At 34.6% G+C, this 21,586-nt stretch overlaps 1 protein-coding gene across 1 annotated transcript in view; it reads right to left on the reverse strand.

Moving 5' to 3' along the window:
* The window catches only part of brinp1 (BMP/retinoic acid inducible neural specific 1), a 119,942-nt gene that overhangs the window by 54,172 nt on the left and 44,184 nt on the right, over window positions 1-21,586 (reverse strand). The window contains exon 3 of the mRNA XM_005810052.2: window positions 4,235-4,425. Within this exon, the coding sequence (XP_005810109.1) occupies window positions 4,235-4,425 (191 nt within the window). The remainder of the gene's footprint in view (window positions 1-4,234; window positions 4,426-21,586) is intronic.

Below are 21,586 nucleotides of genomic sequence, written 5' to 3' on the forward strand. Positions count from 1 at the left end.
AGTGAAGGAAAACACAAATGTTCACTTAACTTTAAGAAGAGACAAGTAAAGTTGTACATAATTGGAAGATCATTCTAAGAGTTATTTCTTTGCAGAAATGTATACAACCACTGGTTATAAATGACCATGGTCCATCCAAACACAAAAATGAATAACATTTTACTGATTGAACAGCTTTATCAAGATTGTGAGTGATTCTTTTTTGTATGCGTGTGTTTTCAGAACTGTACTAGCATCATTTGTACTCAAAAAGCTACTTTCTCGTCACAAGTCATAGGCGATACCTTTCTTAGCTAAACAAATAGATAAACACAATGTTGGCAATATCACAATGTCAAAGGAATGGGCAACAATAAAACACATGTCATTGTGTCTTCAAGCACTATACTTGGCATGCCAATGATGTAAGTGACCATTCTGAAAGACACTTAAATGATTTATCCTGATCTGATGAGTAGTTAAAAGATACATATTGAAATAGGGGTAAATGAGTAATATATGACTTAATACATTTTAAACAGATCGTTAAATCTTGCCCTAATTGACTGCTACAATGCAGTGAACCCTCACTATATCATGGTTCACCTTTCACGATCTCGCTGCTTCATGGATTTGCATTGTGCATTGTGTTCTGCATTCTGATTGGCTAAACAGTCTCTCCGCTTCTTCTCTACCTGTGGGTCGATAACGTTGCGGTTTAATATGTACACATACGTAAAACAGCTTGCCAAATTTAAGTTTGCAAATTCTCTTGCAATTTCAAGTTTCTCTAAAACCCATAATATTGACAAAACGTTCTGCACCAACAAAGGCCCTTGCGGTCGGGCCCAAAAGTCAAAGGAAGATCCTAAAAAGAGCGACAACAACTACCGATAACTATGTTCTTCTCTCAAAAAAAAAACAGACCTGCACCGCGGGCATTAGAAGAAAAAAACGCTACAGAGCTGATGCAGCAGCTCAGTCAGAAGAGCAGTGAAATACACGTGACTCACTATTTTTCCTACTGTACTTTGTATTTTTTTTTTCATAATCATTTTTCATTTTCTCACATTCTAATCCAATTACTCGGGTCACGGTGGGGCGGTGCTGATCTCCGCAATTTGAAGCCTTCAGTTCATATTGATGATTAAAATTATTATTTTACAGTACAGTAGTCATTTGTAAAAAAAAAAAAAAAAACATTTATACAGTACTTTTATTTGTTAAACAAATGCTTGGGCCTGTAAAAAGGTTTTGTTCTTTGGTTTCAATGTATTATGGAGTATTTCATTGTATAATAATTGCAAAAAAAACAAAGGTTACTACTTCACGGATTTCGCCAATCGCGGGTTCTTTTTGGAACGTAACCCCCGCGATAAACGAGGGTTCACTGTATATTAATATTTTTTTTCACAAACCAGTATTTTGTTAATTGTGACAGCAGCAAAATGAAGTCAAAGTGATGTTTAATTCCAAATATTGGCAGATGTGATGGTATAAAAAAACTTATCAATTTTACTTTAGTTATTTTATCTTTTTACATTTTGTCTCTCTTTTTTGAGTGCATTCCTTAAGATTTTACTTTTAAATTGTTGGGAGTTTTTTGTATACTATATTAACACTACTTGTCTTCTATCACATCTAATAAGTCATTCTCCTCAAAACCATCTTTACCAAGAATTAGACTCTAAGATACTTTTTATATATGTATGCATTACAGTGAGAAAAATAGTGCATGAAGTATTCTGAATATTTGCAGAAAGTCATTGATTTTGCAATTTAGACCCAAGATATTTTACACAGTCTAACAGTCTATCCTATATACAATTACACAATGCAGACAGAGCTTAAAAAAAAGAGTGGTTTATCTTGATAATCACATCTTTTAAATGCAGTTGCCAAAGTAATCGCTGTTAGCTGCCTTCATGCATCATCCTCAGAGCCCAAGATAAGATAAGAGATTAAATTTAGCCTTGGATAACTGAGATGCTTAACTTTTGTATCAAAATAAAACTATGCCCATCTATCAAAATAATTTATTGTATTCCACATTGATCCAGCTATTGGCATACTTGCCAACATGCCTGAACAGGCAGGATTTGGAAACTAAACTGTTTATTTCATGACAAGGTAAAATTTTGCTGTTGGTCTATAAAGCAATAAATGTTCGTACACTGAAATACATTTCTCAGTTTCTTGTCAAATTTGTTTCATGTGGTCTCCTCAGGCTTTAAAAACCATGCTTATGAAGTGTTTCCAGAACCGGATCTTTTGGGACAGCATTTTATTTCTATCCTCCTCTGCTCTGGGACAAACTCCCTCAAACTCTAACATATTCAGAAACAATTAGTTGCTGAATTGAAACTGAAAACGTTATTCTTTTTCTGCATTTTTTTTCTCACTTATTAACTATTTGACTGGTCACTGATAAGTAATGAAGCATAACTTATAAGATTATATTACATTTCAACACTTATTTCTGTCTATGTAATGCTTTTAGAATCTTTTTTGTTTTACAAATATTATACCTTAATTTAAATAAATCACTATGTATTGATATATGCATGATTAGTTGCTAGTGCTTAAATTATAATGAACTTCATTGTTCATATAAATATATTTTGCATTTCTTTAATTTAATTATTTATTTCAAACTGTTATTTTAAAATTAAATAAAACAAGTAACCAATGTGACAAGAGAAAGGATGTGCATAACCAAGAACAAAATAATTAGCTTACCACTAATTTTCTCTTTTAAAAGGAGTAGGTAGAAGTGAACTCTTATTTAATCACCCCATTTTATGCATAGTGCATTCAGATGATTTTGGTTATTGATGAACAATATAAAAATAAAGTTAGAACTGACTTTTCAACACAATAATAAATAGCTACTAATTTTATATTTCTTCGTATATCAATTACAATGTAAAACACATTGAGCCTCAGTTTTTATGAATGCCTTGAAAATGTTAGAAAGCCAGCGGTGTTAGAATACAATGTGGTGCAGCACTATGCCGTCTTTGTGTCCCAGTCTTTTGTGAACTAGAATGATTCATAGGTCAATTTTAAGTGGCTTAAACAAAATTGCTAAAAATATGTACAGGGGCTTGAGAACATGGGGAAAAAACAGCTAGAGTTGCTAGTAGGACTGTATACTGCAGACAGATGCCAGATACTATGCTGCCCAAGAAAAACAAAAAAAGTACGTAGTATATATATATATATATATATATATATATATATATATTTATTTTTTTTCTTTTTAGGGCTGTGATTAATCTGAAGATCTTCATGTGTTAATAATTCACAGCGGCACATTTTGGGCTCAAAAGGAGGAGCTTGCCCAGGACACAATTCCTGCAGGAACCACAACTGCATATATTGCAAACTTACCAGGTTAGGCATAATGACTAATCGTGATTAATCACAGTGCCAGAGTGTGATTAATTTGAGTATATTTTTTAATCGATTGACAGCATTAATATAATACGACAGTATGATGCACTAAAGTTTTGTTTTTCTGTTATAAAATATGCATTTACCTGTAGTCATGTTTTTTAAATGTGTATATGATCTGACCTCCAGGTCATAAAATTGTTTGTCTCAAGCGTACACTGACAAATTGGATTCACATGCACAAGTTTTGGATATGTTTAAATTAACACCAAACCATAGAATTTAAAAGTGCATACTTTTTTGCTACATGAAACCTTGCACTTAAAGCAGATTATACTGTCTGTTTAGGATGACTGTAGGTGAGGATTTCTGCTAATTTTCCATGCTCTCATGTGATTTGCTGCAGTTTGGTTTCTCAGCAACTTGGAGCAATAAATTGCCTTCAAACTAATTAAATGAGCTTCACTGACAATGATGCAGTTAGAAAAAAATATTCAGCAGAGCAAGGTCGCATTTACTCAGGCTAATCAAACAGGGATAAAGCATTTTTTTACGTTTATTTGTAGGCATTTATGTTTACTATTTTAGTTTTCAAAAAATTTCCAAGACTCACCTATTATTTTTTTTCCCCAGATAACCTGTACAAAACATGCAAATGTGGAATAGAAAAGTCAATCCCCCACCAAGCACCCATTATTAGTTAAAGTATTTTTTTATTTTTATCATATGAAAAATATGCATTTCCTCTATGTAAACACATACACACAAACCACAAACCCCATGGGAAGAGCATTTAGGTAATTGTGGGAATACTTTTAATCCTTGCCCTGAATAATTCAAACAAGTAAAAATCTCTTACCTCCTAGGGTGGCTGAGATGAGAATGTGGGTTCCATATTTCTTAATGATAGTATCAATAAACTGCTGAGTGGTGGGTCTTCGGCCCAGCAAGCGTACGCTGCGCTGGAACTCAGGCATGAGTGGCACGGGGTTCCGGATGAGGTCCCTTCTCTCGATAGCAGTATTTCTCACCTTCCAACGTGCAAATTCCCTGATGAGTTAAAAGAAAAACAACTGCTCTCATGTATATTGTCTAGTATGTTCACACACAAAAACATTGATTTGAATTAAATATTAAACAAAAAGACTAAAGAACTATACCTTGCATTTTTAAAATGTTTTGTAGTAATTTGTGTTTTCTTTGTTTCATATCACTTTTTAAAATTGATGCTGCTTTTGTTGTAATATGACCATCATTCTGCCGTATTTAACAGGATGTGCTTTCATAAAAAAAATCTCAATAGCATTCTCTATTATGCATGCCTATTCTGTTACAACAATAAACCAGACAAGCCTATTAGCATTTTAGCAGAGTATCAAAAAACTGAGGGCAAAATTGCTCCCTGATCTGCTGTTTCTTTACATAATGCATTGTAAAAATATATTGTATTTTGCAGAAAGAAACTTTCAAATAGTGCTGCAAAAGTTCTTTTGTGGAGTTTTATAATGTTTGCTGCCAAATTCCCACGACACATGTGGGTAACACTTTTTTAAGTGCACATTAGACATCGTTCAGTGTGAAAGTTAAGAAAAAATACCATGATTTTTAACTGAACATTTTTGAAAACTATACATTACTTTTTTTCCATTTCACAATTATTAATCAGTGTTTGCTATTGCTGTGATGGATGGGTGACCGGTCCAGGGTGTACCCTGTCTCTTGACAGCTGGAGATAGGCACCAGCACCCCTCCCAACCACTATGGGATAAAGGTGTAAGAAAATGGATGGATGAATGTTTGCTGTTCTATCACATAAAATCTCAGTAAAATATCTTAAACTTACTGTTTGTGACATGACATAATGGGAAAAAATGTAATTTATTGTGCTCATAACCAACCAACCATCCAATTTGTTACAAAATTGTCCAAAACTGTGACTTTGTCAAAATAGACCTGTCTGAGGAAGTTAGATTGTTTTGTTGCTTTTTTGTGGTAAATTACATTTTCATTTAAGTTATACAAAGGTACTGGAAAACGTAATTCACTAATTATTGATGGATCAATAGGTGAATGGATCAGAATTGGTATTATGATTTTATATCGCATATTTTGAGAAATTGAGGAATGATTTATTTTTTTTTGTGTGTGTGGGGGTGAATAGGCGTGTGTGTGTGAATGATAAGATTAATTATGGCAAGTGTCTGACCTTAAAGTGCATTCAAATCTCCGCTGGATAGGAAACATCCAAAGGGCATCATATCTATAACTTAATCCTAAAAGCCTGCTCTAATTAAAATCTGAGCTGTGTTTATTAAATAAATAGGTAAACCCACTCTATAAAAAGAAAAGCAAACCCCACAAACAAATGGAAATGAAAAATATATAATAAAAATGCACATGTGCAGATGCTGGATTTATTCCAAGCTGCTTTTTAAGAAGATTTTCCAATTTGTTTAGCTGGGTTTTAATAGCCCTAAAATATATTTTTTATCAGTCTTAGGAAAGATGAAATGGATGATTGTTTCCTTTCTGCCTTACAGCAGAAAAAAAAAAAAAAACAACAACTGTGCAAGCACAAACTAAGTTCTTTGTAGGCCAAATGTAGAGATGCTGCTCAATCAGTCAATCAACCAATCAAACAAGAAAAACAGAGAATGACAGATGTATGGCTATGCATTATATACATTGGATCCTTGTCTAATTGTTTAGATTTGAATATATCTGTTTGGTTGTCTTTATATGAAATCAGTTGCCCTGTAATGATTATGTTCTGAATTTTCACTGCTACAATGCCCTAATCTGATGTTTGAAACAGACAGAACAAACTGTCTTGAAGGTGTTTTTTTGTTATTTAAACAGTGGTTTTAAAGGTTGAGATACTCCAGTTCTCATACTGAAATTTAATTTGAGACCATACTTCAGCTCAGAAAGGCACCAAAACAGACCCAATCAAAGATATGTTGACCTGAGAGGTTAACCTCTCGGAGTTTTTCCTGATTTAGACAGTGTAGCTGAAGTAAACTCCTGCTTAACACAAACTACACAAATTATTTCACAGTAGTGTGTCTCCTGAGATATATGCACGGAGGTGCTAGTCCTTGTCTATCCCATTTCGTGCGCTTAATGTTCAAACAGCATCCACCTTTCCTTGAACGAATGCAAGGTACATTTTAATAATTTATTGCACATGTGTCAAACTCAAGGCCCGCGGGCCACATGTGGCCCGCTACGTCATTTTATGTGGCCCTCTCCCCCCCACCACCGTTTTACAGCCCCATTGATTGACTTAAAATAGGTTTTGAGCACGAATTGACTACAAACTACATCTCCCATAATGCCTTCCGATTCTTACCAGCCAACATTACGGCTTCTCGCCACTAGAGTGCAGCAGAGTCACCTCAAGCTGATTATTAATTTTCCCAGCGAATAAAACTGAAGCATCGACAAGCTAACAAGCTAAAGAGCGAAGTTCCAAGATGTTTCAATCGAGGACTTTTACCGTCTCCTGCCCCCTGATTTGATGCCACAGCTTCGACTCCATGCAGCTCGTGTTTTTTGTCCATGTTTGGAAGCACCTATCTGAGCGAATAGATGTTTTCAATAATGAATTTAAACAAGACCAAGACCAGATCGTGCATTACTGACGAAAACCTACACGCCATTTTGCGGATTGCAACAGCACAAGAACTAAAACCGGACATCGACGAACTGACCAGGGGAAAACGGTGCCAGACATCCGGCCAGAAAACATTGGTAAGCACGAACAAACTAAATTTAAATAGAATGAATGTATAACCAAAACTCAGTATACTGGAATATGCATATAGTTTATTGATTTTGCTTGTTTTGTGTTTATTTACACAACACAACACAATGAGGATGTGTGTGAGTTGGTGACAAGGTGAAGAGGATCAGCTTTGTGTTCAAGGACAGGCAACATCACCTCATTGTTTTGTTCTTATGTGAAATACATGTTGGTTGTGTAATAAATAACGAAAAGGTTTTGTGAATGAAGTTGAGAGTTAATATCAAAACTTGTTTTTATTCTTTGTCTGCTTATCTTTAAAGCAGACAAAGAATAATTTTCCCAGCGAATAAAACTGAAACATCGACAAGCTAACAAGCTAAAGAGCGAAGTTTAGCTTAGCATATTTTTAAACTGCTCAGTTTAAAAAATATTGTAATTTTTAAACTGAGCAGTAATTTTACATCCATGCAAACTCAAATGTAATATTTAAAACTTGAATACATAAAATCAGTTATTTAACAATGTGAGGTGTTGTTTAATTTATTTTTAACATTGTATTTTCATACATTTATGCTAGGGTTGCCCAAGTCTAGTTTTCCAGACCTATCACTCTGCAACTTTAGATGTTCTTTCTCTAACACACCTGGATCATTGACTCATTCATAGGCCTCTAAAGAACCGAGTTGCTGCTAATGAGGGAAGTCAACTTTTTGTCTGGGGTATGTTTTAGCAGGGACGCATCTAAAAGTTGCAGTCTGGAGGACTGCACTTGGGCATTCCTGATTTATACTGTCAATGTGGCCCGTTGAGGGTGGCCAATATGCTGAAGTGGCCCTTGGTGAAATTGAGTTTGACACCCCTGATCTATTGTTTTGAATCTGCTTTCTGTTTTAGTACGAAACTGCATGTGAACCTAGGGTGCACCCTAATCTCCCACTATGAGTTTTCTTGTGTTGTTTTTGTTAGTAATTATCCATGTTTCGTATTATATTATTGCAGGTTTGCTTTTACCCATGAATCACAATATGCTATATGTCCTGGCACAAGGTGGGTAATATGTGGCTATCATATTGTGGCAGCATTTGTTTTGTCAAATGGGGTCTGTCCTCATGGGAGTAAAGAATAACTTTGATGATTTGGGTGATCTCTAGGATTAATCTTTTGAGAATGTATTAGACAGAAACTATTTTTGTCAGGAAATCTCGGTTGTTGAAAATTATTCAAACAGTTTTGCACATGTTTTGTTTTTGTCTTAACTTGTGTATTCTGTTAGTGCGTGTAACCAGGGAATGTTTTTCCATTTGTCTAAATTCACTTTTATTTATTTAAAGATTTATTTAAAAAAAAAAGACCTTCACTTCTCCCTGTTACTTGGTCTCTGACACTAACAACAAACTTGAAAATAAATACAAAATAAGGTAAAATCATCGTCTATTAGAATTAATTAAAATGTTTAGATACTTAAATTGCAATTTTTTTATAATGAAAATGTCTAAGAATATTACCTACTAGCATAAGCTAAAGCTAATGTTAGCCACAAAGTTTAAAGGAAGTAAAACTCACCATCGTGTCTGTGAAAGTATAAGGAGGCGTACATCTTAAAACCCTTCTCCAGCTTACTTGTTGGGGCTTTGGATCGAGGTGCATCATTAATTGTTACCTGGCTTAGGCAAGCCCTGCAAGCATCTAGTTAGTAAAATGCCATTTTCAATAGACTGGAAACGACCAAGCCGCTTATCCCCGAACGCGGAAGCCGACGTGCAAAGAGCCCATAGACAGCTGCTGCTGTTATGGCAGCTGCTCACCGGGCTAGGTGGGAGACGCTGTCCGTCGCTGTCGCAGGTAGGCTTCTAGGCGTTTGTAAGCCTCTAGCAAATGTTTGTATTGCTGCCTCTCACTGATATGCCTCTCAACTTTTAGATGTGTGATTGTGGAACAAAACATTCACACGGTTTGACAAGTGGGAACTGGCGTTTGTTTGTTTGTTTGTTTGGGAGCTAGCATGCTAGCGCTAGCCTCCTGGTGATTGTTTGGGCTCTGTCAGTGTAAACCAGTGCTTCTCAATTCCAGTCCTCAGCCCCCCCTGCTCTGCATGTTTTAGATGTGCCTCTATTCCAGAACAGCTGATTCAAATGATTGCATGACCATCAAGTGCTGCAGAAACCTGTTAATCACCCAAAGATTCAATCCAGGTGTGTAACAGAAGGGAAACACCTAAAACATGCAGGGCAGGGGGGCCTGAGGACTGGAATTGAGAAACGCTGGTGTAAACTAACTTGAAATGAGCATGTTTTGTTACCTTGAGGCATTTAAACTGAAAATACTTTAAATGGTAAAACACTATTTATATTGTATGCTAAAGTGAAATATTTAGCATACAATAGGAATAGAAATTTAAAAATGAATATTGTGTACTCACATGAGTTTAATTCTCTCTATAATATAAACTTATTTACTATAGTGACGATAAGAAAGAAAAGACATGTATATGTATAATATAGAATGATGTTTGATATTGACAAAACCCAGGGTTGATTATCAGGCCTGTTTTACACAGGCCAGGTTCCTGTTTCAGATCCAGTTCCAGATCCTTGATTCAGATTGTCTGTTGCCAAGTGGACCAGACTGGCGAGCTAAACCATACATCCACTCAAGAGAAACGTCACATCCTGTCAACTCCTTCCAATCTGGTAGGAGGCATTCAAGCCCACAACCACACTTTCATCCTCACTCTGGACTGAACCGAACTGAATTGGATCTTTTACCATCATAACGCTCACCTCCGTCAAGGAGCTGAACCTGTTAAATATTGCCTTGGTTAAAGGGGGCTGGAGGGTTTATCTCGGGGATTTCATGAGCTATTTGAAGAACTTGTCTGTATACAGTATATTGTAAATATAATTTAATACATTTCACTAATTTTGCGCTAGTTTGTTGTCTGTGTGTTTTTACAAATTACACACAGATTTGTAAAATCGACCAGCAGTCAAATCAGATTTTTCTGATCTGATTTCATTATTTACTCACTCATAATTGGTCATTTTAATATCCATATAAATAATACATTACATGCGTTGTACTCTTTTTTTTTTTTGTTTTATGAAAAGTTTTTTACATTTTCTACAACTTAATCTGTTTAAATAGAAATGCCCCAAACTAATACTAGTTGTCAACTTGGAGTCCCAAACACTGCTTTGTTTGTAATGAACAGTATGGGAATCCCTGGGATAACTTACAAGGGCTGGTTGTAGCTCTAATGTCATTACCAGCTGCAGAATCTGTCTGTTTTTGTGTGCCCAATTTGATGATCCAAAATCTGTGATTCTCTATCAGTTGTGTTTTTTGCCCCTTTACATTAACATTCAACATGAAAGTGCAACTGCAGCTGCTGCAACACATATTTCTGCCTGCAATTGTGCCTTGATCAGTTTACATGATTCAACATTTCCAGCAGTTCAATTAGAGCAGTGACTTTCAAAGCTTTTTAAAGAACTCCTTATTTAGTCTTTCCTGCATTTTTTTAAATGCCTACTTGATTAGCTGTCAGTTAATTTAAATATGTAACAAGTTGAAATATCAATGTCTTGCGTAAAAACAGCGTGAACATGCTAATATTAGCTTTGTAAAGGCCTGATAACTATAAACAGTGTATTGTCAGAAAAAAAAAAATAAAGCTATTAGTGTTTCAAGTAAACAGAGAAGTGTTTTGCAAACACAATGCTACTATGCCATAATGTGTAGTGAGATACTTTGTTGATTTGAATAAAGTCTGGCATTAAGTTTAATGTCTTAAATGAATCATTGGCATTTGGAACAAAAATTACTGATAGAAGGTAGGCTGTCAGTAGTTTTATTTTTAAATTTTTTGTCTAATTTTTGTTTCATGGTAACAAGGCCATTTCATGCTTTTAAAATAACACCATAAATTGGCAGCTCAAAGAAAACCTATAGACCGCAACAGAGTGTTTTACAACATATACATCTCAAGCTTTGCTCACAAATAGGTATCTGCCCTCAAATTGACTGGCTCTTAGTTTTTGGGGTTTTTTGACACACATTCACCAGTATGCCTGACTGTGTGTGACCTGAGCTTGTCTTGATTGCAGCATTTTTTATTACTCTATTCAGCACTCTTGATTAGTCTTAAAAGTACCATTTCTTTCTTCCAGTGGACTGTTAAACACACAACTTTACAATGCTACCAAGAATTTACTGAAAATATCCTGACAACCTTCTCAAGTGACAAGACATTTGTCTGCATTTACGTAGTAGAGTACTGCCATTGACTGGTAAGAAGTGAACGTGATGCAGCCAGAGAGAGAGAGAAATTATGGATAAAAGTACTCTGGACTATCATGTCAGATGTATGTGTAATGAGGTGATGAGGAAAACAACTAAACTGCATGCAGAAAGACAGGAGTCAGGGAGGTGATTCAATAAAACATTAGAAATAAAACCGTGGGTATAAACGTAAACCGAGAGAGAAGAAAACTAACAAAGAAGTAATGAGTATATCAGACATGCTTTCTATGTGCAATGAAGCAAGATTTACATCAAGTTGAGAATCAGTCATCACAAATGTGGTTCTATTTGAGCCATGCTAAATCACTATTGTAACACAAGCTGAATACGTAACCTGACCCAGACACTGTTATGAGTTTATCGCTTTAGTTTAAATTGTCTGTAAAAGGTACATCAATTCATTTTTGAATTTTTTTGACACACTACAGACTTAAACTCTGGCAGAAATACTACTTCCTCTATCATTCCGCAGATGTTTTATTTATGAGTGACCGGACAACTTGTGACACCGATTGTCTTCTTCTTAAATTAAGCAATGATTGAAGTTTCCACTGATGGATATTTAGTTTTTCTATTACATTATGTGTACAATACATATTGCAATTTTTTTTTGTGTGTGTGTGTGAAACAACAAGCAATATACCTCTTTTTGTTTGCGAGCTGCGAGTCAAAGCATAACCACATTGGTAGTACCTGGTATTTCTGAGCAGAAATACGCAGTTCAATTCAATTTTAAAAATACAAGGGTTTTCTTATCTCGGTCAGAATTAAGTGAAGTTTTATTTTTTTATCTAAAATTGAAAAACTAATACATTTGTGTAAAACAAGTATTTGCTTCCTTACAACTATATTTTAATTATCCTTTTTTTAAATTAAACTTAAATGTTTCAGATTATCGGACTCATTTTAATATTAGAGGAACATACCCTGGGTAAATACAAAAGGCAGGTTTCAAGCAATGATTTTATTCATTATGAAAAAAACAGCCTCGCCCTATGTGAAAAATTCTAAGCACATGAGTAAGTTGTATTACATATTACATTAAAACAAGATGTGCAAGATTGTGTTAAAAGTCATAAGGTGAAATAGGAATTTTAACTAGTGCTTTGAAATGATCATGTCAGTTTCTTAACGGATTGACAGTTATTGAAAAATGGAATATTGAAATTAAACGAAAACACTCATTCAAAGACGATAAAATATAGATCGCCACAACTAGAATGACTTTCTATTTTTTACCGGATTTAACATGCAGTTTTTTTAAGATTGTTGGAGATTATTAGATGTCTCTCATGTATGAGCAGCATAAATATTATGGTAGATCAGGTCTCATTTTTACTTCCAACATATCCTGCATATCCTGATCTTGCTTCTGGTCTTGTTCCGTAACTGCTTTTGGTACAAGTCTCAGACAGCTGTTATTTCAGAAACTGTAGCGAGTGTTTAAACTGAGAGACCTTTGAGATACTTAGGTTCACAACAAATGTAGTATTTATCTATTTTCACTTTGCTCACACCACCTACACTGTGCTCATCTCTACTTTCATTTTTCTTCTCTTTGATATCAATTTATTGTCACTGAGAAACTCTCATGGTCCGGTCACTTCAATTGTTGTAAGGAAAGATACGTGGCCGCCAAATGGACTTGAGCCCTTCTGGCCTAAATAGAGCATGTCAGCAGATGGAACATGTGGCATGATTCAGTGCTTTACTTCATAGCTCCAAGACCACTTTAATGACCCATCAAGTAAGTTAGGAGTAGATAAATGGCATTACGCTCCATAGATGAGAGATAGGAACAGAAGTGATTATCTCTTTATGATATTTAAGTATCTATAGTGGGAGGTCAGGACTATTATGTTTGTCTGCAAAAAAGTGCTTTTAACCTTCTTATTATTTCAATTACATGGATGACAGCCATAAAAAAATAACAGACAATGTCAGATTTTTTCTGAATATGTCAGTGAGTCAAACATGACATGCTATTCAGCTTTTCCTCCAAATATCCTTTAGTTGGAAGTCCATGGTTAGAGAAATGGAAAAGTTTATGTATTTATCAAAGACGGTAGATTGCCTTTAGGTTTCACGGTAAAGCGCCATTCAATTTAGTTTCCATCATACCAACTGTAAATCTGTTATAAGTTTAATTGTTAGTTTAGTCATTTTTAGTGTTCTCAATTGATTGAAACATTTAATCAGGCCTTGTGATTAATCACGATTAATCACAACTGTATAATGTATTGCCATTGCACACTAATGGCAGTACAACGTAAAAAAAGAAAACAAGTATCGTCTTAATTATAAAACGAATCAATTAAATGGATAAAATGATGCAACAGATTCAACTTAAATAAATTGTTTAAGCTTCAAATGACAAAAAGGCATTTAAGTATCTGCAGTGGGAGGTTAGGTCCCACTACAGATTTTCTTAAACATTTTCATGAAACATTTTCATAAAATGTTTAAGAAAATGTTTTGTTGCTTCAAACCAAATAGCTCAGTTTTCCAGGTTTTCTTTTTCAAGGTTTAAAAGAAGCCCTTTGAGATCTTAAGATGTAAATAACATTATAAATAAAATACATTATTATTACTATTATTATTAAGTCAGTTGGCAGAAGATAATTCACTGTAACAATAAATAGGATTTACTATACTGCCTTTGTTGTCCATTGCAATGTTTTTTGGGGTTTTTTTTGGTTTTGTTTTAAAGTATTTTTCGGCAGTAGTGGACATTATGCTTTGAACTCACTAATCATCCACAGGAGAGAAACTTTTTGGTCAAAATAATGCAATTAATCTGAAATATTAACGCATTCAACGTTTTAGATTAACTGCATGCATTAAAACATTAATATTGACAGCACTACTAATTTTACTACACAGAAGACCAGTGAATTTATGATGCGTGCCTGAATGACTTGCATTAGGATTACCCTAAGTTGATTACTTAATATTTGAGAAAAAGTTAATCAGGAAATAACAAATGTTTAAGCCAATTTAATCTTAAATTCTGAATGCAGTAATATTGTGATGCATTTGTGTTTAGCATAGGTGACTATGATGATTTGAATGGAAAAAGAGACCAAGCTTTGTTACTATGAAAGCCCTAGCTTTAGTCTCATCACACATTGCTAACCTATTAATTTGGCTTTGTACTACGTCCCGCAGGCAAGAGAAAAAGCAAAGGGAGCAGACTGAGGCAGAATCAGAAACAGAGAGAGAGGAAAAAAAAGAAAAATAGGATCAAACAGCCTGGCTGGCAATGAACTTGGAACTGGAGAGCTGGAGCACATGGCAACAAAGACATCTTGGCAAAGAGCACTGGCTATGTACAGATAGCATAATAGAAATACATTCACGAAAAAAGAAAAAGTCTCCTTTGTTTTTGGTCTTTTTGGGGGGGTTTTCATGCACCTTTTTCCAAATAGTTCTGAGGCTTTCTTTGTTTTTTTTTGGGTTTTTTTCCTAACTCCGTACAACCCTCAAAAATCAAACAGTGGTTAGCTGATCCATGGCTTGGACCAAGCTGTAATTTTCTAATCAGTTAACCAACTTCAAAACGATGCCTCCCACTTATTGTGTGGTCTGCATATTGTGTGCAGACCACGCAATATGCCAAGGTTCTCTCAAATAAATACGATACTGTGTTCCTATTATTATTAGTTTGACATTTGCCTTGCATCACAGAAATATTGCTTACAGATACGTACAGACAGAGACATATACTGCCATAATCATGTCTGTGCACAGCAGAGGGTAGTTTTGTTTCACTCACTGGTATTAATTTCCATCCTGTATCCTGTTGTATATGCTTTGGAGAGAATTGATTGGTGGGCTCTGTGATCCATTAAAAGAACAAAAAAAAAAAAACAGTTAATTTTAATTCTACTTTTATTTTTTTTATTGTGTATTGTTGACTTTTTGGCTATTGCATTATTTTTTTGTGAAGCACTTCTTGATTTTTTATAAAACTATGCAATTTGAGTCATACTATTACTATGATTTATTGTCAGTTCTATATGTACTGAGTATTTCCAATGTATGTATAGCCTAAAAATATAATACTATTGATTTAAAGGCTTTTAAGGCAGGAACAAGGAAATTGTGATATTTCAACTGACATCAAGAAAGGACAAGCAATGGCAATTAAAACGACAAGAAAAAAAAAGTTAAAGTTAGAAACAAATCCACACCAACCTGGAAAAACAATAATTACTGCAGATATTTTAATTTCCTCTAATTACAGGAACATACTTATATTTCTTTCTCGTTATTTTTCCTTTCATGCTATTTACGTCTTTGTTTCTTCTATGTAGTAAGTAGGGATGCACGTACTGCAGAGGCTGCAGAGCAAAGAAAAACATGTGGGGTAAAGGGAAAGTCCAGATGTAGCAGGTAAGGCTAGAATGAAAGTAGGACGGGGTTGGAACAGCATGTCTGAAAGATGAATTTCTTGAAGAGACAACAGAAAAAAATGAGTGACCACATCAATCAGGTTAAAGGGTAAAGAGGCTGGGAATCCTATCAGTTTAACAAGGAATACATTGGTATTTTGTATAAAGGTTTTTTGGGGGGGGGGTTTAAGCTGCTATATGTAATTTTTTGAAAAAAAAAAGAAGTTTTTATATATTTATAAATACTGCTACTACCTGTGAAAAGCTCCACTGCGTCCTCCCAGCGCTCCTGCTGTCATCTGCAGAAATGCACCGTTCAGTCAGAAGCAACCAATCAGAGCCAGGCAAGGGGTCTCAGCTCTGTCAATCAAGCTCACGTACGGCTGCTCGCACCCTTCCCCTTGTTCTCTGCTACACTACAGCAAGGTCACACACCAGAGTCAGTCCTGACTGCTCAGGCTAGTAAATGCGACCAGTGATGATGGTGGATAAACAGTTTTCCTGAAACAATATTTGTCTGCCATTAGCACACTGATAACACGAGCAACAGATACACGAAGGGGGTTGACAGTGCTAAGATACTCCTGTCTCTGATTGGTTGTTTCTGACCGGGAACCGTGTACTTATGCAAAAGTAACCCTGGGAGGAGCTTGATTTCTTTTCACTGATTATCTCTCCTATGCACAACATGGTGACAGTTTTAACTAGTATGTTAAAAAAAAAAAAACTGATTTTTGAAAAATTACATACGGGAGTTTTAATGGTAGATTTTTTGCTTTATTTTACTTTATTTTATTGTTTTTTCTTTGAAGAAATAAATTAAATTATTAATCTTTTGGTATGTCCCTTAAAACCACCATCTCATCAGTTTTTCTTCTAGTGTTTGTCTCAGCATAGTTTAGTCAGAAAAGAAAAACATGCACAGTGTCTGCTAAATGTCTACACAATCAAACATCCAACTTTTATCTCTTAAGCATAGTAATATTAAAGTGGATTTTTTTTTAGAAGAGATTATTTGATGTTAGAAATGTATTGGTCTATAATCAAAAATAGTGGAGAGGGGCTTAAAGCTCATTAATTTCTTTCTCTCTACACTGAACTGGGATTCAGTTGATTTATTCAAAGAGAAGTGTACTGACTGTATAAACAGGACAGAAACATATGACATAAAATCAGTGCAAAACTTATGCCATTTTAATCTCTACCTTAACAAGAGCAGATTAGATGATTGTGCAACAATTTACAATTGTGTGATAAAGTATTTGCCTCCTTACATCTTTCATCTTATGATTTTTACATGCGTTGGATAATCATATACATATATCTAAATAAAATGAAAATACTTCACTAGGAAGGTAATAAATCATAATTTTATCCATGAAGCTAATATATCAACATGGCCCTATATTTAAAAAGTAATTGCTCCCCATAAATCTAATAACTGTGAGCTACTGACCATGAAGAACACGTTTTTAGATTTAAAACGATGCAAATTCAACATAGGTATGCACCATATTCAACTAAACTAAAAATAAAATAAAAACACATTTAACAAAATAGACAACTGCAACACGGTATGGTCCTGACTGTTTCCCCTTTAATCGAAACTAAAAAATACACAAACAACTGTATGTCATGCTGATGAACTTCAAACTGGTGTCATTTAAGTGTGGTGATAAGGAAAATATAAACTTATGCACCACAATCTGCTGATTAACCCCTTAACTGTCTCGAGGACAGCAGTATACTCATGGACCCATTGGATAATAAGTAGGCATTTTTGAGGTGACTATTAATTTGCATTTAAATTGTATTAAAATATATTTTTTTAACTATTAGCGTGAACATTCTTTCTTACAGGTTGAAAGGGACCACAACATGTTTTCATTTTCTTGTTTCCATTGAAACATCTGCAAAACAGATTTGAAAAATGGCTTCCTCAAACTGTGATGAATTAAAGCACAAACATTTTTAGACTTTCCTCTTTTTTGAAGTATTGCATCATTCAAAGAGAGGCGAAATATGAAGCACGGAACTTGCTTCTAAATAGCCAGTCATCTTATTTATGTCATTTTAAAAAAAGTGATTTTAAATGCGTACAAATTTTAAAGGTTCACATCTCATTACACTGCATGCCTCAATAATTGCAGCTTGATTACACCATCAAATTTGACTAAACACTACATGCTCAGAGAAAATTCATGAAAATGTAAGAATTTTTGCTTTAAGTGGCAATTCTTTGATATGTAGTCCTCCTGCTACTCTTAAATGATGATGTAAACTATTCTAAAATCATCCATGAGCTACAACTACAGAAATTACAGCAGAGTTGAGTCACCATCTTTCTGACTTAAAACTGTGTAAAAATAATTTGGTTTTAAGCTTCACAAATGCACATGGAGTACAGATGTATGTGAGATTGATTCTCCTTGCCCTCTAAGCTGTGTGGGATTGGGGACTTGTGCTCATCTACAAGTGAAATTGCACTGCCAACATACAGCTTTACATATATTTATCCAGATTTGTTATTCCTTAGATTTTTAAACCTGCCAACTGAGTTTGTATTCATTCTCACACTATAAGTTTAGATTGTAAATTGTTCAAAAAATGGATCTAGTTCAGTGACTGCACTTTTCCACAATTACTCATTTTCAAGAAAAAAACCCCTCAAGGAATAAAATGCCTCATTTCTTATGGAAATGGTGTATGAAACTGGAAAATTTTTAGTGTTGTTTTGTCATTGATAGTGATAAGGCATAACATTACAAACACCTTTACTATTAAGCAATCAGCAAATAGCGAATGACTGCGTATCTGCCTTTCAGAATTATTTGTTTATTACTGTATATAGTGACCAATGCAGACAATGAACACCCCAGAAAGCATCATTTAGTCATATTTACCCCAAACATGCTTATATAATCAAGCTGGTCCATTTTTCTGCATTTAGCACATCCTCTTTGAGGTCAAAATGTGTCTTCCTAATAGTGGGCTTTGAAAAGGTATTTACTCTCTTTTGTATTTGCTGTTTTTCGTCTTAAAAGTTTTAGATAATAAAACAAATTTTAATCAAACAAAAAAAAAAGACTGATTAAAAACAAAACCTATTCTCCCCTTTATTTGGGTGCAGAATACTGTCCTTATGTCAAAAAATATTGCTCCCTGAATGCTACACCTGTTTGTGCCTCTACTGGTGGCAGCTGCAATTAGTTATTTTTACATCACTGTGGAATTGTTTTAATTCAGTTATATAGGAGGGATTTTGAGAATCAGAAGGCAGTTTACGCCATGCTACAGCATCTGAATTGGATTCAATGCCAGACTTTGACCAGACCGTTGAAAAGTTTATTTGATGGTTTGGTAGATTTCTGACATATAACCAGAGTGGGCTTCAATTTAAGATGAGTAACTTTTAGATGAACAAAATATGAAAGTGATCTGAAATATCCAAGTGTCATAATAAAGTAAAACTAAAGACAATTGTTTCATAATCTTATCTCCCTAATAGGTGCCAAAAATAAAGAGATAATCAGTGTTACAATTTGCCTGTCAGTGGTCATAATACCATCTCTAATTGGTGAAGAGCTGGAGTGGTTATGAAGCACTGCTGTTATTATTTTTTCCTAATTTGGCAGCTGAGCTGACTTGTTTAAAACAAAGAAAAGGTATCCAGGTAAAAATTATGTTTTTAATATACTGAGTACCAAAATCTTCATATGGTATCCTTTGAATAGAGTTAGTGATTTATCCCAACAGTATCACATTTGTAGATGAAACTAGAATAACAATTATTATTGTTTTTATTTTTGTTATACATTTTACTAGCTTTAAGTGGAATAAAAAGTTGCCGGTATTATATTTCTAGCAACAGTACTGTTACAAATGTGATTTTTACCACATGGAGACACGTCAGGATCTACCAGGGCGGCACTTGAGTTCCTGTTGCATTTGACTGTGAACACTTTGATAGTTCTACAGGAGAGCACACAGAAATAGGAATCAAAGTATTGTAAGCTGTTTAAGGCACTGACAGGCTTGCTTTTTAAATCATTTTCTGATGTCATTTATGAGCTACCCAGGAACATGTTGTCAGAGACCTGTGCCAATTCCACTATTCACCTCATTAATTAGGGATATTCTTCCATCAAAATGTGCCTTTCTTCCCTCTGTACTTCTATACCTCGACTCTGAATGTCTGTCATGCTCTCACAGGGTGTTTTAATCTGGGCTCCATCATCAGGATAAACTAAGTGCACCTGCAGTGACACTCAGTATGATGGTCTTATCTTGCCACTGTCAGACTCTGAGGGAATATTCACTGACTGTCTAAAAAAATGTGGTCTAATTGAAGCAGACACCATCCAGCCCCGGAGGTGTTAAGACATGCAGTAGTGATATTTTTTTATTCATTATGGTTACATGCAGCTCCATTATTTTTGAAACATATTTCAACTTACAACAATGTAGAAGCATTCTAAGTAATCATAAAGAACAATAACAATAACATGCAATTGACTGTTGTCTTGCGCTGTTAGTATTTTGGTACTTCATTTATAAATACTGCACATATGCTCTAAGCAGATAGCAACAAAGTTTGCTACAGCAGGGCACCTAAGATAGTTGAGTTGATTCATCCACTCACTGCAAATGCATTATAGTCGCACCTGCTTATTTAAAATTAAGTCTTTTGTATATTGTGGACGGAAATTTAATCACAGTTTTAATACATTATGCGTTAAAATCAATCAATCACTTCTATGTTGCTATTTCAGTTGAAAATATTATACATAATAAAACCGCAGTAATTGAGTTAGCTATCTCTAACCTGGAGGTGGAAAAGAGTTCACATTTTTAGGAAGTGCAGTCTGAGGCAGGCCTAGTCATTTTTGATTTTGATTTATGAGATGAAATTTTTACGTGTTACTGAAAAACAAGACGGGTATCTGCAGGAGACAGACTATATGTGTTCAAAACACCAAATTATTTAGTTGAATTATTTAATTATTTTGTTTAAGGGTTTCTTAGGTAAAAGAGGCTGCACTAAGCAGCTATACAACAGCTACAGAATCTATACCAGCTTTGCTTTATTTTAGTGAAGCTAACCAAAGAAAATCAAACCCTCAACAAAACGTAGCTGTCCCAAATCTGAAAATTACCACAAATACCTGACAAAAAGCATATGTTCCTACCAATCAACATTTGGATTAACACTGTTCCTTACTAGCCAGAAAGTCAAATAATGTGTTGTGTTTTGTCATTGATAGACAATGGCTATTTTATTCAAAGCTTTTTTGTCACTTTCTATTTGCACTAAGAATGTGACACCAAAATATTTTGATTAGTTTGTGAAGTATAGCTATTTGAAAAAACAACAGAGAGGATAGAATGTGAACAGCTTAATTGTGAGCATCTTATCCTTTTCCAGCTGTTTTGGGGTAAATAAAACAAACAATGAAACAGATGTTCCAGGAGTTACAGATTAATTGACTTTAGCTTGTAGGAACAACACAGCTCTCCTGCTAAACGTTATTAAGCTCAACTACAACTTACGGGATATGTTAAAAAGGTTAGCAAAAGCTAATACATTGAAAACATGAACTAATTCATTGTCTATTTACATTTTATTAAATAGTAATTTACACACACACACACACATTACGAGGATTATTCATTAGAGAATAGCTGTAATTTCTGTATTTTTCTAACCAAAACCATTTCTCCATGTTTTTCTGTGACACCCTTACAATGTGTATAAGCATCTATGATT

Source organism: Xiphophorus maculatus, chromosome 8 (assembly GCF_002775205.1).
Source record: "Xiphophorus maculatus strain JP 163 A chromosome 8, X_maculatus-5.0-male, whole genome shotgun sequence".
Classification (NCBI taxonomy): Eukaryota; Metazoa; Chordata; class Actinopteri; order Cyprinodontiformes; family Poeciliidae; genus Xiphophorus; species Xiphophorus maculatus.